Here is a 16,568-nt window from a genome sequence, read left to right on the forward strand (position 1 = left end):
ATTAATAGAAAAACTAAAATGACTTACATTTGGAACAGAGGAGTACGGAGTACTTAGCAATTGCGGACTATAAAGTGGAATCGAGCCATTCCTTCGAATACTTAATTTGACATCCCTCTCAAAAGCAACCGGCCGGAAATCAAGAAGGTACTCAGAGCATCTTTGGCGGTTTGACCGATCCAACAAAGGATGCAGAGCCCTGCGCATAGGCCTTAAATTCAGGTGCTCATGCGGTGCTGTCTCCAATCTGAAAGGAAGAAACCGACCAAAAAGAAAACAAAGTGAGATGAATGGAAACTCTAGACTGAAAAAGAAATCTAGGAGGAGCTGTGTGATGAACTGCAGGAACTTTAACCCTGAACCTGCAATCGAGTGCTTTTAAGCTCGTAGTACAATCGAGTGCATTCAAAGTACGTGGTACAGTTCATGGTTTGTCTTCTTTGGTGAGCAGCCTAACCACTAACCAGTTCATGTCCGGTAACCAGACGACCAGTTTTCGAGATTGCATCAGTGCGCTGTTTGATCGACGTTAAAAAAATCTGGATCAACCCATCAGTGCGACTGCAGCAAATACTGCCATTTTGCCTTCTAATCGGGGTCTAATTCGCACTGTACCTCAGCTAACAATTAATCGAGCAATGTTTAGGTCAGGGTCTTGGTCATCAATGATGGAAAACATAGAAACTGTTTCTTTGTGTATCTGTGTGTTAATCGCCCATTGGTGTAAGTTCGAATTAAAGCGTTTTCTCATGTCCGCGGTATGAAAAATGGAAAATATGCACCTTGAGCGATCGACATGCAAGTGTGAAGTCATTGTCAAAAGTTTAGGTAGCTTAACCCAACTGATCTCCATGTGAAGAAGAAAATCAGATGCCACGCCGACGGCACCGGACACAATCAGATTCACTTCACTTTGGCCTATACTATCATATGAAAAGATATGGCACCTAAAATGCCAAATATATAGGCGCAAAGCGATAAAGGTGTTTTTGATGCATATCTCCCTTAGTCCGCGAATCTGTAAATAAAATAGGTGGAGTTTCATCTGAGCCACCCGTTTAAGATCGAATGTTCGGGACTAGTGTTGGGAGAGAATCTGTGTAGACGAAAAGATACTACATAGCTTAGTGGAGTAAGATTTACTCAAAGGATTCAGTTAAGCTGAGTGAAATGGATGTGAGAATGAGATCATATAGCGACAAAATCTATGGTCTCACTGAACGCTGATGAACAGACGACAAGATCCATCCATGCTATACAAAAGTCCTGTTGTTATGATGGAAAACTTGTTGTCGAAACTTCATTATGAAAACCTTGTCATTGGTTGGTGGCATGAAAGCCTCCGATCCGAGCCTGAACAATCGCCGCTCTATTCATCTCGAAAGCGTTTCATTTCCTCATAGGTAAAGCGGCTAGCTCCATATATTCTTTCCCACACGGCCGGTGAAAGCCTATTGGCCACCAACTCCGCGTTGCGGTTATATAGGACCGTATTTCCCCGCGTCGTTGCGTCAGTTGTCATAGTGGAAGCGATCGACACCATCCATACTTTCTCAAAGCTGCTTTCGTAAACACTTGATCAGCACTACTGCTCGATCAATGGCTTCTTCCTGGGTTTCTCGGTTGCCTCTGGCAGTGCTGCTGCTCGTGGCCTGTTCCTCCACGGCAGCCGCCACCAGCTACACCGTCGGCGACGGGTCCGGCTGGACGACCGGCGTCGATTACACATCTTGGGCCGCCTCCAAAAACTTCAAAGTCGGGGACAATCTCGGTACGTATGCGTGGTGTCTTACCTCATGCATGTACTGATGTACATATGCATGCATGTCGATCGTCACGCGTTCTGATCGCAACAGATAGATTGGCTCACGAGTTTGTTTGATGGATTTTGCAGTGTTCAACTACGCGAAAGGGCTGCACACGGTGGTGGAGGTGAGCGCGGCCGAGTACATGGCGTGCACGGCCGCCAACCCGCTGGGCTCCGACAGCAGCGGCGCGACCACCGTGGCCCTCAAGACGCCCGGCACCCACTACTTCGTGTGCAGCATCACCGGGCACTGCGGCGCCGGGATGAAGCTCGCCGTGACCGTCGGCGGCTCCAACTCCCCTGCCACCACGCCGACACCGACGACCCCGCGGACGTCCCCGACGACCCCAACCACGCCTTACACGACGCCAACGACCCCGACCACCACCACGCCGTACACGACGCCGACGACCCCGACGTGCTCTGGCGGTGGTGGCACCACGGCAACCCCGGGCATGACTCCGTTCATGTCATACCCCAGCGCAGCCGGCCTCGGGTCGGAGGCGTTGGCTGGCTTTGCTCTGGTTTGGTGTGTGATCGTCCAGCTAGCGCTGCTTTAGGCAAAGGGCCACATGGTCGACCAGGATGGAGGCAGAGATAGGTCATGTCGCCTGTAAGCTGTGATGTACTTACTGGTTACTACTGATGTGTTTGTTCTTTGTTTTCTTGTTCCGGATCGAGCTGGGGTATAGTATACTTGGACGAAGAAACTGTTGGCCCTGATCTTCGGAACGGGTGAGCCGATCACTCACCGGCGATGCCGATCACACGTTATAGCTAGAGGTAGAAGAAGGGAAGGAGAACAGAGCGCACACACACAGCACAAGCACCCGTGTTGGTAGGAGCTCTGCAGAGGAGATAGCAAAACAGAACTCGCTCTCTTTACTGAGTTGCAGTGAAAAACTATATATACAACTCTACCCATCTAATCCTAGTACACAGACATGTCAGACTGTCATGCTGTTATAGTGACTAGATGTGACAACATGGCTGACTTTGACGCCTACCTCCTGCCGAGCGTTCACACAGGGGAGTAGCAGATTACTTAACAATTATTCTCATAATCCTGCTGCTAACCCTAGAACTCCTGCCACGTACTCTGCCTCGTACGTGGACAGCGCCACCACCTTCTGTTTCAGCGACAGCCATGAGATTAGAGTCGACACGAGGAAGATGAGCACGCTAGAGATGCTCCGCCGTCCGTCGATGTCCCCCGCCATGTCTGCATCGCTGAACACAGTGAGCTGCAGCCTACTTCCACCGATCTTTAGGAAGACGATCCCATGATCCACCGTCCCCTTGACGTAGCGTAGCAGCCGCTTCACTGCAGCCCAGTGATCCTCTCGAGGATCCTCCATGAAGCGGCTGACATAGCCTATGGCGAACGCAATGTCCGGCCTCGTATGGACTAGGTAGCGCAGACCGCCGACGATGCTCCGGTAGAGTGTTGCATCTACCTTCGCCGCGGTATTGGCCTTCATCAGCTTCAGCCGCTCCTCCATCGGAGTCACGCACGGCTTGCACTCATCCATGCCGCTCCGCTCCAACAGCTTCGAGGCGTACGCGCTCTGACCGAGCGTGAGCGCCTCCTTTCCCTATCTCACCTCGATGCTGAGATAGTAGGAGAGCGCGCCGAGATCGCTCATTCGAAAACGAGCCGCCATCTCGCGTTTGAAGCTGTCGATGTCCTCCGCACGCGCATCAGTGACGATCAAGTCATCCATATACACGCCGACGATGAGCTCCTCTTTCCCCCGTTGCCGTGCGTAGAGCACGTGCTCGGTTGCGCACCGAGTGAACCCAAGCTCGCCCAACGTGGCATCAAGCTTGGCGTTCCATGCTCGTGGGGCCTACCGCAGCCCATATAGCGTCTTGCGCAGTCGGAGCACCCTGTGCTCCGCTCCCTTGATGGCCAAACCCGGAGGTTGCCTGACAAAGATCGTCTCTGCCCGCTCGCCGTTGAGGAAGGTTGATTTTACGTCCAAGTGATGGACGCGCTAATCCTTCACTGCTGCCAAAGCCAGAAGCAATCGAATAGACTCCATGCGCGCTACCGGCGCAATGACTTCCTCGAAGTCGATGCCCTCGTGCTAGACAAAGCCTCGAGCGATGAGGCGCGCCTTGTTCTTGACAATGGCGCCGTGCTTGTCCCGCTTGACCTTGTACACCCACTTCAGGCCGATCGGACGACATCCTGGAGGTGGATCGATGAGCTCCCAAGTCTCGTTTTCCTCGATCGCATTCATCTCCTCCAGCATCGCCCGTCACCAATTTGCATCATGCTCGGCCAGCGCGAACGTGGGTGGTTCCTCTGCACTGACGAGAAGCAACTCTAGGTCATTGAGCAGCCGACCCGCCAGACCTGAGGACCCTGTGTCGCCGACGATGTTGTCCACCCTGCGAAACTGCATCTCCTCACCATTGTGGAAAGCATCCACGAATTATGTGATGTCGCTTGGAGGTGAGGCAAACTCGATCGGCGTCGATGGAGTCCCCTCTTCTGTCGGAGTGGTCGGCACATCACCTAGAGTACTCGGCACCCCGAAAGCAGTGTTCGGTACTACTCCTAGACTGCTCATCACCACTTCTGGAGTGGTTGGCACCACTGTAGGAGTGCTCGGCACCAATCTTGGAGTGGTCGGCACCATTGCAAGACCTCTTGGCTCCTCTATGGGAGCGTTTGACACTCGTCTTAGAGTGGTCGCACCACTACAGGACCACTTGACACCACTCCTAGAGTGATCGGCACCCCTCCCGGAGTGCTCGACTCTGTTGCTGGAGTGGTCGACACCTCCTCTCCAGCGTCTCCAGCACCATGGATGACCAAGTGCTCAACGACGAAGGTGCTGGTGAAGCCGCCAGCTTCCTCTGTGCCCGGACTATCCCAGTCCTAGGCCGCCTTGTCGTCTGTAAGGAAAATGGACCTTTGACCCATTTACTTTGGATTTTGGTGTTTGATAACCAATACAACCAAATTGGACTAATGAATTTGTAAGTGTTTGTTTTGTAGTTCAATAGGGTGCAAGACGTAACTTGGACAAAGGCGACATGATGATCCGATGATCGACACCTCAAGCAAGACTTTAGGAGCACAAGAGAAGACCCAAGAGATCAAGCAAAGTCCAAGCATGAAGATTGGAACCAAGCCGTATGCAAGATCACGAAGAAATGAGCTCACTATGGTGACCGGATGTAGGACCAGACGCTGGACAAGCAACCGGATGCTGCGACCAGACGCTGGGCAAGTGGCTCGGTAGACAGACGACCGGACACTAGACCGGACACTGGCGGCAACCGACCGGACGCAGGACAGCAGCGTCCGATCAAGTACAGAGAGGTTCCAGAGCGGCACATCTACGACCGGATGCGTCCGGTGGCAGGCGACCGAACGCTGGCCAGCGTCCGATCAGTATATTGCTGGCTCAATAGTCGAGATGACCGGATGCGTCCAGTCAGAACGATTCAGCGTCCGGTCAGTAGCAGTTTCGCAGGAGTTCGACCCCAACGGCTACTTTCTCAGTGGGGCTTATAAATACAACCCCCAACCGGCCATTTGAGGTGTGTGGAGCTGAGGAAACATACCAAGGGTGTTGATACACCATTTTAGTGATCTCCACTTGCATAGTGCTTAGTGATTCATTAGGTGATTAGCATAGGTGCTTTGTGAAGTGCTTAGGTTGATTAGACCACCGCTTATGCGCTTGCTCTAGGTTTATGCCTAGTTTAGTGAGGTTTGCATACCTCTTACCATTCGGTGCTTGCGAGCACCATTGTTGTACATCAGAGGGGCTTCAAGTCTTGCAAGATCACACCAACCGCGTTTGTGGTGTGGCCGCCACCGTGTACCGGAGGGAACAAGACCCGCGGCATTTTGGCCGGAAGCTTGATAGTGAAGACGGCGGGGAGCATCCGGGAGAGGTTTGCCGGAAGGCACGTCGGAGACCCACTTGTGCGTGGGGAAGGCTCGAGGCTATCCATGGAGTTACCCGACCGGGAGCTTGGCCCTTGCGAGGGATTCCTTGCGAGGGGCTCCAACGAGGACTAGGGGGAAGCTTGCGCGCTTCTCGATACCTCGGTAAAAATACCAGAGTCGTCGACGGGAGTTTGCATATCTCTACCTTGCTCTTTAGCTTCCGCATTTACATTGATTACTTTACTATGTTTGCGGTAGAGATAGCAACACACTAGCAAAACTATAGTTGCACATCTAGATAGTTTATCTATTGCATAGGTTTTGCTAGGGTTGAAAAAAGAGGCTATAGTTTAGAGTTAGAATTTTTAAGTTGCCTAATTCACCCCCCTCTCTTAGGCATCACGGTCCCTTCATCGTCGAACACGACATCATGCGAGACAACCACCTTGCCTCCACGTGGGTCGTAGAGCCGATACGCCTTGGTCCCTTCCTCATAGCCTAGGAGCACCATAGGTGTGCTCCTATCCTCCAGCTTGGTGAGGACCGGTTTCATCTTCCTGATGTGGCCGATGCAGCCGAATGTCCAGAGGAAGGACACGCTCGGCTTGCGCCCATACTAAAAGGACCTAGGATGTCGCCTAGAAGGGGTAAATAGGTGTTTCTGAAAATCAACACCTTTAAATGCGGAAACGATTTAGTAATGGGAGTTTCCAAGTGGAACCTCCAAATTAGAGTAATACAACCCCTCACAAGTTAGCCAACGAGTAAATAAACAATATTAAATAATCCTAGGAACCTGGAACCTGCAATACAAGAGTTAGAACATGGATCAAATAAATTCAGCACTGAGCTCAAATACCGACGTGTCTGGTATACACGTGTTCTGCAGAACAGCCCCCCCTCACAAGTTAGCCACAGAGTATATAAATAATACTAAATAAGTTTAGGGAGCCAAACACCTGCAATCAAAGAGTTAAATCAAAATGCAATTAAGTTTGGCACAGGAATCAATGCCGGACGTGTCCGATATGTATACCGAACGTGTCCGGTATACACGGTTTTAGTGGAACAACCCCAAACTTGCTCCTTTTGATTTCTATCTTCAAACTAAACTATAGATACCTACGAGAGATAACAAGATACACAGAGAACCTGCACAAGAGCTAGAGCAACACAAATATTAAAAGAAATGCAAATTGAGACATGATATTTGTTTTACCGAAGTTCGGACTTGTTCGAGTCCTACTCTCCATTGAGGGAGCTGTAGGCAACCCAGCGAATGTCAGCCCTAGAAGGTACCACAAAGGTCACTCTAGCCGGAGTCTTTTCCAACTCCTTTTCCTCCTTCCACTAGTTGATTCCGAGGCGGCAGAATCGATCATTACAAACTTTCTGAGGCACACCACAATCTCTCGGGTGCTCTCCGGCGACGCCTAGCTGTCTAGGACCGAAGAGTCAAAGAGTAACAAATGCAAATCATGAGATTGACAATATGCACAAGTGCTCAAGTGGTTGGATTGCTCTCTTTTTGAATTTCTCTCAACCCACTAATGGATTTGGCAATTTGGATCACACACTCACTAAGAGAGGGTTTGGAAGAGTTGGCAAGGCTCAAAAATGTGTATTGCAACCAGTAGAATCAGCAGCCTCTAAAGGTGGACGCTTGGGGGTATTTATAGCCCCTTTGAAAAATAGCCGTTATGTAGCCGTTGGGCAATACCGGACTTGTCCGATACGTCCAGTATGACTTACACTGCGCTAACGGTAACTGAGTTAAAGTATGTGAGGTGTCGAAACTCCCGATGAATGTTAGAACTCCCGACCGTCGGAACTCCGGACCCTTAGTTCATTTGAAAACTAGCCGTTGGGCTCTGGCCTACTATACCGAACACGTCCGGTGAGACCAGGCGGTTAACTCTCCAAGTCAGTTAGGTGTCGGGACGTCGAAACTCTCAACGACTGTTGGAACTCCCGACTCATGTCAAAACTCCTAATGAAACAACCCAAGAACACCAAGTATTTTAGTGTGTCTGGGCAAATACTGGACACGTCCGGTATGCCAGACCAGCAAAAAACAAGTTAGTTCTTTTGTGTCTTAAACACTCAAAACTCACATGGGTTAGCATAGTCAATGGAGGACTTCCGTAGCTCTCTGAAATATTTCCAATCTATCTACTAAGACTTGGCTACCATAGGATTCCTAGCAAGTACCAAAGCGATGATCATACTAAATCCTAGGCAAACCTCTGGGATCAATCCTCCTCTGATCTCTTGCTCTCTCAGTCATACCCTTTCCTTTGTAGTTGACTCTGACAACATAATTGGATAAAACCGGAGCATGTACTTCAAGAAGGCCATAGTGTATGCCCTGACCTAGGTGGTGCACTGGAGGTGCCTGTTGTTCCTCCTCTATCTCCTCAGAGCTGTCACCACCATCTAACTCTCTGACTGAATCTCTGTTAGTGCTCTTCCTCTTCCTGTGCCCAACTCTGTAATCCTCAATTTCATCATCAGAAGAGGGGCAGCTATCACCATCACCACTCTCTCTGTACTATGGAGCACCCCTAGTGGCTCTAGAGGGTCTCCTACTGCTGCCCTGCTCCTACTGACTGAATCTGGGATGCAAGTCCTGCCTTACCTTCTTGTATTTCTCTAATGCTGGATCATGCCTATGCTTGGATCTGGGCTCCTGTCTTCCACTCATGGCTGCTGCCCTGCATCCAAAATGATTTATAAAGAATCTCATATACATGCCCAAACAATATTTCTTATATCATCGTCTATATATATACAATTATTTATCCAAAATCTCGCAATCACCAATCCCATCCATGGTCAAGGTTTGCAAAATTAATTTAGACAAACAATCATACATATAGAGATAATAATCAATGAGTATTGAGTCGAGGCTGCAGCTGAACCTACACTGCTGGCTCATACCGAACACGTCCGGTATGAATACCGGACACGTCCGGTATGCGCGTGCACAGCAAACCTAACTAGGGGCTCACGCTCAATCTCATCTCCAATTCAATCCAAATTTTAACCATGGCTTCTAGACCTCCAATGCAGCATCTTGACCAAAGGAATTTAAAAATGAGGCACTAATGAGTGGATCGGATGGGTTTCGGGTTTTGAAATACCTAGGCTGAAGAACTCGAAATCGATTTCAAATCCATGGTGAAGATTCTTGATCCTTGCTATAGGGGCACTCCAATCCTTCTCTCTTCTCTTCTCCTTCATTCTTTTGCTTGCCTGTGTTTCGAGGAGGAAATGTGGGCTGCTACGGTGACTTTTGAGGGCTAAGGCAATGCTGATGTGAAGGATGGCATGGAGAAAGGTAATGCGAGGGCGCGGAGGAGTGCAGTGATGGGAGGTTGGCCAGAGGCGCAGAGGGGCCCACCGATGGTGAGCACAGGCTCAAGGGCGAGAGGAGGGCGAGCGGCGGCGTAGCTAGGCGAAGTGGATGGGAAAGAAAGAATGAGCCTCAGATCAGGGACGAAGGGGTAACTTATCCTGACCACCCCACGGATACCGGACACATCCATTATCGGTACCGGACACATCCGGTATTTGCGGGTTGTGCCCAAACTGCTCCAAACCGGGATCTCTTCAATTCAAAAAACTTTTCACTGTCACTTCTTAATCCAAAACAACATATGTCCTTGATCCAATCTATATGTGACCACTTTTCTTATCCAAATGCCAAGAGTAGCACTTCTCTTTTCCAAATATTTGGCATAAACATGATTTTGCTTACTTGAGAGAGATATAGTGAGACATAGTAGAATGTGGACTTAAGAAAGCCATGTCATGTGTGATTAGCCAATCAAACAATCAAGGAGAGCTATAATCATCATATGACAAGGCTAGGTCACAAAGACCAAGATTCAAATAGTTTTTTAAATTCACAGCACCTACACATGCTAGTTATAGGTTTTGAAAAACATCTCTCCTATGTCACACAAATGCACACTCTAGCATATAAAGGGCCTTAGATGCACTTACAATGCATGAATGTAAAGACATACCTTCGCCTTGAGCCTACTAAGATTTCCACTAAGACAATACACGACATGATAGTCATTATGCTTGTATCACTACTCTACTAGTCATGACATCACAAGGATCCACTTTACATACCTAGGACTACAAGATCACTAAAAGAGATTGTTAGTCCACAACAACACAAAATAGAAGAGTGAACTCCCCCTCAATAAGTGCTACAAGTAATTTGAATAACTTGCCACAAGCACTTTACTCAATTATGAATATGAGAGAGTCAATTTTCTATTTTGACCAACACGAAGTAATAATGCCATATTTAGAATGGAGTTCAAGAGATGCTCACAATCCACTTAGATTTGGTAAATCACAAGCTTCTGAGCACATTAAGGATATATAAAAATATATGGATCAAAGACTCAGTTGTAATCCAATCAGTGTTCTGTAATACCAGACACGTCCGGTAGGCATACCGGACATGTCCGGCATGTTTAGAATAGAGACACTTCTCTTTCTGTCCCTAGCCATACCGGACACATCCGGTGGTGCAGGACAGAGACAATTAATCCGCTGCTTGTGATTCTTCATTTAGCTCTAGTATTTCTTGTATACCTGCATCTCGACAAATGAATTGCTCTACTAGAGAGCCATTAAAAGCACCATATGGCAAAACAAAATACTTTTCAATTGAATCTAATTAGACACTTTCAATATTTCACAAATAGACCTATTTGTGAGCCATTGAGCACAAAATTTACAAAGTGGCTATGCTATAAGGTTTAGGTACTTGTTACCAATGGTGAGGATGAAGTAGATGATATGTTCAATAATTTATCTTTGGGTCAACCATATAAGTGATTATGATAAGAATTGGTTGATAGATTGAGTGAATATTTTCAATTTGCTTACTCAACCACCCTAAAGCCTTCATCTCATCACCAAGTACCTACATCATTAGCCTAAGCACACTTTGGTACCCAACTCTTGTTGGGTCCTTTTGAGTTAGTCAACAAGTGCTTAGGCACCCAAATGGCTTTAGTACTAGTTTGTGGTGAACACATCACCTTGCTAGTGCTAACTCCATTCGTGGTCTTCCTAAGCATATCATTATAAACAAATGTGTTCGGCTTAGGAGTGTTACCATTTGGGCATTCATAGCTTAGATGCCCCTTTCTTCTACAAGTATAGCATATGTGGCCTTTGTTTGCTCTATGCTTGTTTTGCTTGTATGGACATTGGCCCATCTCATTGCATCCATAGCATCTTCTTGTTGCAACTTGGGCTTCCTTTCTTGCCTCTTTGTACATTGGGCATTTCTTGGTAGGATACCCTAATTTCTTGTATATGAGACAAGCGCTTTGTCCATCACTTTTCTTTTGGTTGGCCAACTTGTTTGAGGCCTTTTGTTCGGCCGCTTCACACTTGTCGGCCCAACTCTTATGTGGACACATAGCCCACTCATGTCCATATAATCCACAACCATAGCATAACCTTTTTCCATGTTTCTTGCTCTTGGTTGTGTTGGCTTTGCTTGAAATGTGATTCTTTTGTTGGGCTTTGGAGGAAGCAAGGATTGAACCCTTCTCAAGCTTCTTCACCATGTTATCACAGTTATCTTGAGAAGGTTGTGCTTTCTCCTTACCCTTCAACCGAATCACATCTTTCTTTAATCTTTCCACCTCTTCTTTGAACTCTATGTTTTCTATGAGATTTAGCTTAATCAAAGATTGGCTTGCTTGATAAGCACACTCATTAGTACAAGAAATATTTAATTGAGATGGTGTACTAGTGAGTGAATGTGTGAGAGGTTGAGAAAATTTTACCGATGTGATCACAACCTCATGAGCCACCTCAAGCATGATGCTTGATTCTACTACTTTCTCATGAGAGCACTTTAGATGAACATAGTTTGCTTGTAGCACATTATACTTGCTTGATAGTTCATCTAGCCTTGCCTTGAGCTCAAAGTTTTCCTTCTCTAGTTGTGAAACACTAGAAGAGGAGTTAGTAACTAAAGCATGTTCAATTGACAATTTTTCATACCTCTCATTGATTTCCTTTAGTTCTTCTAACTTAGAGATGAGAAACATTTCTTGACATTGAAGTGATTGATCTTGCTTCTCATTCTCTTCCTCTAGCTCACCATTCTTTTCAACTATCTTCATGATGATGAACTTGTCTTTGCGGTTGAGATGATCAAGGTTGTAGTTGTCTTTAAATTCAACATCACTCTTATCTTGATCATCTACTTGTGCTTTCTCCTTTTCTTGATCTTTCTTGTTACTCTTCTTCTTGCTTTTCTTGGCCACAAGACACAAGTGATGAGAATCTTGAGATACTGAGGTTGACTCATCACTTGGTCGCCACCGGTCTTGAGCATCATTGCAAACAGTTGCTTGCTGGTCTATTGTCTCAGCCATACCGGATAGTAGGTCATGCGCTGCTTGCACTTCTTGCTCTGGCCCAGCGCTCTTAAGGTCTTGTGAAGCATCTTCGCTGCATGAAGATACAATGGACAAATTTTCCATTGACTCGATCTCAAGTGCATCATCACATTTGGATTTTCCATATAACTCAACAAGCCTAGTCCAAATGAGATGAGCACTCTCCGAAGGTGGTTGTCCATTGAAGATTGCCTCATCTTGAACCTTTGCACTCAATGTACTCAACATGATATTAATAGCTTGAGCATTGAGTTGCACACATATCTCTTCCTCTTTTGACAAATTTTTGTAGTTGCTCCAATCAACTATAGGACGAGGTATGTTTGCATCCATAATATGCTTAACAAGAGGGCTAATAGCCTAAAAAGTATTGAGTACATGTAATGACCAAGATAGTAAGTTTGAACCATCATTTTGGAGAAGCACCGGCTCCAACTCGATAGGTGTCGACATCCTTTTCTCACGGTGGTGAAGCTTTAGGTGAGAACCTTGCTCTGATACCAATTGAAAGGACCTAGGAAGCCGCCTAAAGGGGGGCGAATAGGCGTTTCTAAAAATTAACACCTTTAAATGCGAAAACGATTTAGTAATGGGAGTTTCTAAGTGGAAACTCCTAATCAGAGTAATACAACCCCTCACAAGTTAGCCAACGAGTAAATAAACAATATTAAATAATCCTAGGAACCTAGAACCTACAATACAAGAGTTAGAACACGGATCAAATAAATTTAGCTCTGAGCTCAAATACCGTACGTGTCAGGTATACACGTGTTCTATAGAACAACCCCCCTCACAAGTTAGCCACAGAGTATATAAAGGATACTAAATAAGTTTAGGGAGCCAAACACCTGCAACCAAAGAGTTAAATCAAAATGCAATTAAGTTTGGCATAGGAATTAATACCGGACGTGTTCGGTAGATATACCGGACGTGTCCGGTATACATGGTTTCAGTGGAACAGCCAAAAACTTACTCCTTTCAATTTCTATCTTCAAACCAAACTACAGATACCTACTAGAGATGACAAGATACATAGAGAACCTGTACAAGAGCTGGAGCAACATAAATATTGAAAGAAATGCAAATTGAGGCACGATATTTGTTTTACCGAAGTTCAGACTCGTTCGAGTCCTACTCTCCGTTGAGGGGGTTGCATACGGCCCAGCGAAGGTCAGCCCTAGAGGGTACCATGAAGGTCACTCTAGCTAGAGTCTTTTCCAACTCCTTTTCCTCCTTCCACTAGTTGATTCCAAGACGACGGAATCGACCGTTACAAACTTTCTAAGGCACACCACAATCTCTTGGGTGCTCTCCAGCGACGCCTAGCCATCTAGGACCGAAGAGTCCAAGAGTAACAAATGCACATCATGAGATTGACAATATGCACAAGTGCTCAAATGGTTGGATTGCTCTCTTTTTGACTTTCTCTCAACCCACTAATGGATTTGGCAATTTGGATCACACACTTACTAAGAGAGGGTTTGAGAGAGTTGGCAAGGCTAAAAAATGTGTATTGCAACCAGTAGAATCAGCAGCCTCCAAAAGTGGAGGCTTGGGGGTATTTATAGCCCCTTTAAAAAACTAGCCGTTGGGCAATACTAGACACGTTCGGTATGACTTACACTGCGCCAACAGTAACTGAGTTAAAGTATGTGAGGTGTTAGAACTCCTAATGAATGCTGGAACTCTCGACCCTCAGCTCATTTGAAAACTAGCCGTTGGGGTCTGGCCTACTATACCGGACACATCCGGTAGAATACTGGACACGTTCGGTGTGACCAGGAAGTTAACTCTCCAAGTCAGTTAGGTGTTGGGACGTTGGAACTCCCGACAATTGTCAGAAATCCTGACTGTCGAAACTCTCGACTTACGTTGGAACTCCCAATGGACCAACCCGAGAACATGAAGTATTTTACCGTGGCTGGGCAAATACCGGACACGTCCAGTATTAGCTAGACCAGGAAAAAAAGTTAGCTCTTTTGTCTCTTAAACAGTCAAAACTCACATGGGTTGGCATGAGCACTTACGAATAATTATCTATCAACATGATGTATGCCTCTTAATAGTACGGCATACCTATTAAACTTGAGATCAAAGGAAAAATGAATTTATATTGTTTGAGTTGATCTCTTTTGAAATGAGGCCATCTCTTTCAATCTTCATCAAGTAAGGGTGCCAACATGTTGATATTGATCTTTTCACTTGAGCATAGCCATCTTGAGCACGTGACTTGATTCCATTCATCAAATATGAATAACTCCAAATGCATCAAGTCACTTCCAACACTTTGTCCAACATAGATTTGATCCTCCACATCAATATGACCATCTTAGCTTGATTAGTACATAAACTAAATGCAAGTACTTTAATCTTCACCCTAGCTAGGTTCTTCGGCCGCCAAGCCACCGCTTGCCCTTCACCCTTGCTTAGTACCTCGAAACCTTTCCTTGCTATCTTCACCATCTCAAGCCATCAAGTCACATCTTGTGTTGAATCATCCATTCATTTGTATTGTTATCTTTTTCATTTCAATTTAGCAAGCTTCAAATATGAGACCACTCCATATGCAATCCCTCATGTCTCATTAATTAATTCTTACCGTGCTTGCTTTCACATAGTACATGGAAATCCCACAATAAATAAGCCTTTGCATGAATTCCATTTGCATTGTTGTCTTGTGCTTGAACTAGATTGTTTATACAACAACACATTATTTTCGCTTTCATTAAGTACCTGTGAGATAGTCTATTACCTGTCCACACTTAACAAATGGGTTATACCTTTAATCACGTTGTCATTCAATCATCCAAAACCCACTAAAGGGCTAGATGCACTTTCAATCTCCCAATTTTTAGTGATTGATGACAACTTGATTAAAACTTACAGAAGGATAGAAACATTTAAGCTTTTGGGTTCAATGATTTATGAGAGGCTCCCCCTTAATATGTGCTTATGACTAGAATTCACAAAATGACCTCAAATGTCAATTACACATACTAAAACATATAGGAGACTCCCCCTAAATCATTGCATTCGTGGGGTGCAAGTGTGTGTGATAAAGTAAAATCATGATGCATATGACAAGATATATCACACAAGAATAAATATAAAAGCATCACATCAAACATTTTCATTCTAGCATGCATGGTCCTTATGAAAATAAATACAACACATGTATGTCACACATAGCACTAATTACACATTTTCTCAAGTCCACAAACCACTAAGATAGATTATATTGTCACATGCGTCAAATGATACATCCAAAAAGCATAAGTATAAGTCTCATCTCTCACATGATACAATCTATCTCATACTCAAGATACATCAATGAAGCTCAAAAACTACAACTACAGTACATATCTCTAGGTACAAAGATAAGCAAATGAAATAAACATCCTGAAGCTTCTCTCCCCCTTTGTCATCCATCACCACAAAAGTCCAACAATGACATACTAAGCACAAAGGGGTTGCAAGCTATCTCTGAAAGCTGTGATCACTCATCACCATCTTCATCTCTGTCTCTGCCTTCTCCTTCACCATCTGAGCGTGGAGCACCAGGTGGGTGAAAACCACCCTCACCAGATGGGTCATAGCTACTAGACCCGTAGTAGCTGAAGCTACCTATGAGGTCACCCCACCAGTCTGAAGCATACTCATCTACAGTACTGGGACGTAGCTGAGAGTGAGTAGGCACACAAGTCTATAGTGGTAAAGTGTCAGGGTGCTCTAGTGCCTACTGCTGCTGCTGCTCCTGTTGCTGAAGAAACTCAGCAAACTCTCTGTCGTACCTGGCCTGTTGCTGCTCCTTAGACTCAGGCTCACTGGCTACCTCATTTGATAGTGGAGACCTAAGAGGATCAAGCTAAAGTCTTGCAGTAATCTACTTTAGAGTCTGAGTGTCCTTCCTCCTAGCCTCCATCTCTCTCTGCTGCCTGGTCTAGATGTCTCTACACATCCCAAATATAGCACTGAACATCTTACAAATAGGAGAAGGAGGACTGCGATGACGTGAAGAAGAATGTGAAGGAGCACGTGGTGGAGGTGAAGCTCTTGCTGCTACTGCACCACTCTCAGGTGCATCTGCCTCTATAGCTCCCCCTAGACCAAGTGGGGGTACTCCAACCTCTATTAAGTCATCCACTATCTTTATGACTTTATGCTTCTTGTCATACTCAAATGTGTGTCCTATGACCTTTTCAATCATATACATGATGTAGGGTGCAAATCCACAGCCCTTAAGGGGCCTCTCACCCACACTCTTGATCTCTAACCAAATAAAATCAAAAAGACTGAATGGTTGTGCACCTAGTGATATCCTATGGAGCAAATTTATAGAATAATCAGCAATGTTCCCTTTGTCTCCTCCCTTGCAGTCAATGGTCTTCCTAAACATCCT

General features: G+C 45.8%; 1 protein-coding gene across 1 annotated transcript; it reads left to right on the forward strand.

The window, feature by feature from the left end:
- The first annotated feature begins 1,475 nt into the window (after positions 1–1,475).
- Positions 1,476–2,663, forward strand: LOC136474930 (blue copper protein-like). Its single transcript, XM_066472497.1, has 2 exons — positions 1,476–1,771; positions 1,895–2,663. Exons 1-2 carry the CDS (start codon positions 1,600–1,602, stop codon positions 2,365–2,367), a joined length of 645 nt encoding a protein of 214 aa, XP_066328594.1. The 5' UTR covers positions 1,476–1,599; the 3' UTR covers positions 2,368–2,663.
- The last annotated feature ends 13,905 nt before the right edge of the window (positions 2,664–16,568 follow it).

The sequence above is a fragment of the Miscanthus floridulus genome, chromosome 8, assembly GCF_019320115.1.
Source record: "Miscanthus floridulus cultivar M001 chromosome 8, ASM1932011v1, whole genome shotgun sequence".
Taxonomy (NCBI): Eukaryota; Viridiplantae; Streptophyta; class Magnoliopsida; order Poales; family Poaceae; genus Miscanthus; species Miscanthus floridulus.

Bases quoted from the DNA above. Each gene is read 5' to 3' on its own strand.
- LOC136474930 (XM_066472497.1), top strand. From the start codon at position 1,600: ATGGCTTCTTCCTGGGTTTCTCGGTTGCCTCTGGCAGTGCTGCTGCTC. The intron at 1,772-1,894 runs GTACGTATGCGT...TGGATTTTGCAG, and splicing joins CAAAGTCGGGGACAATCTCG to TGTTCAACTACGCGAAAGGG.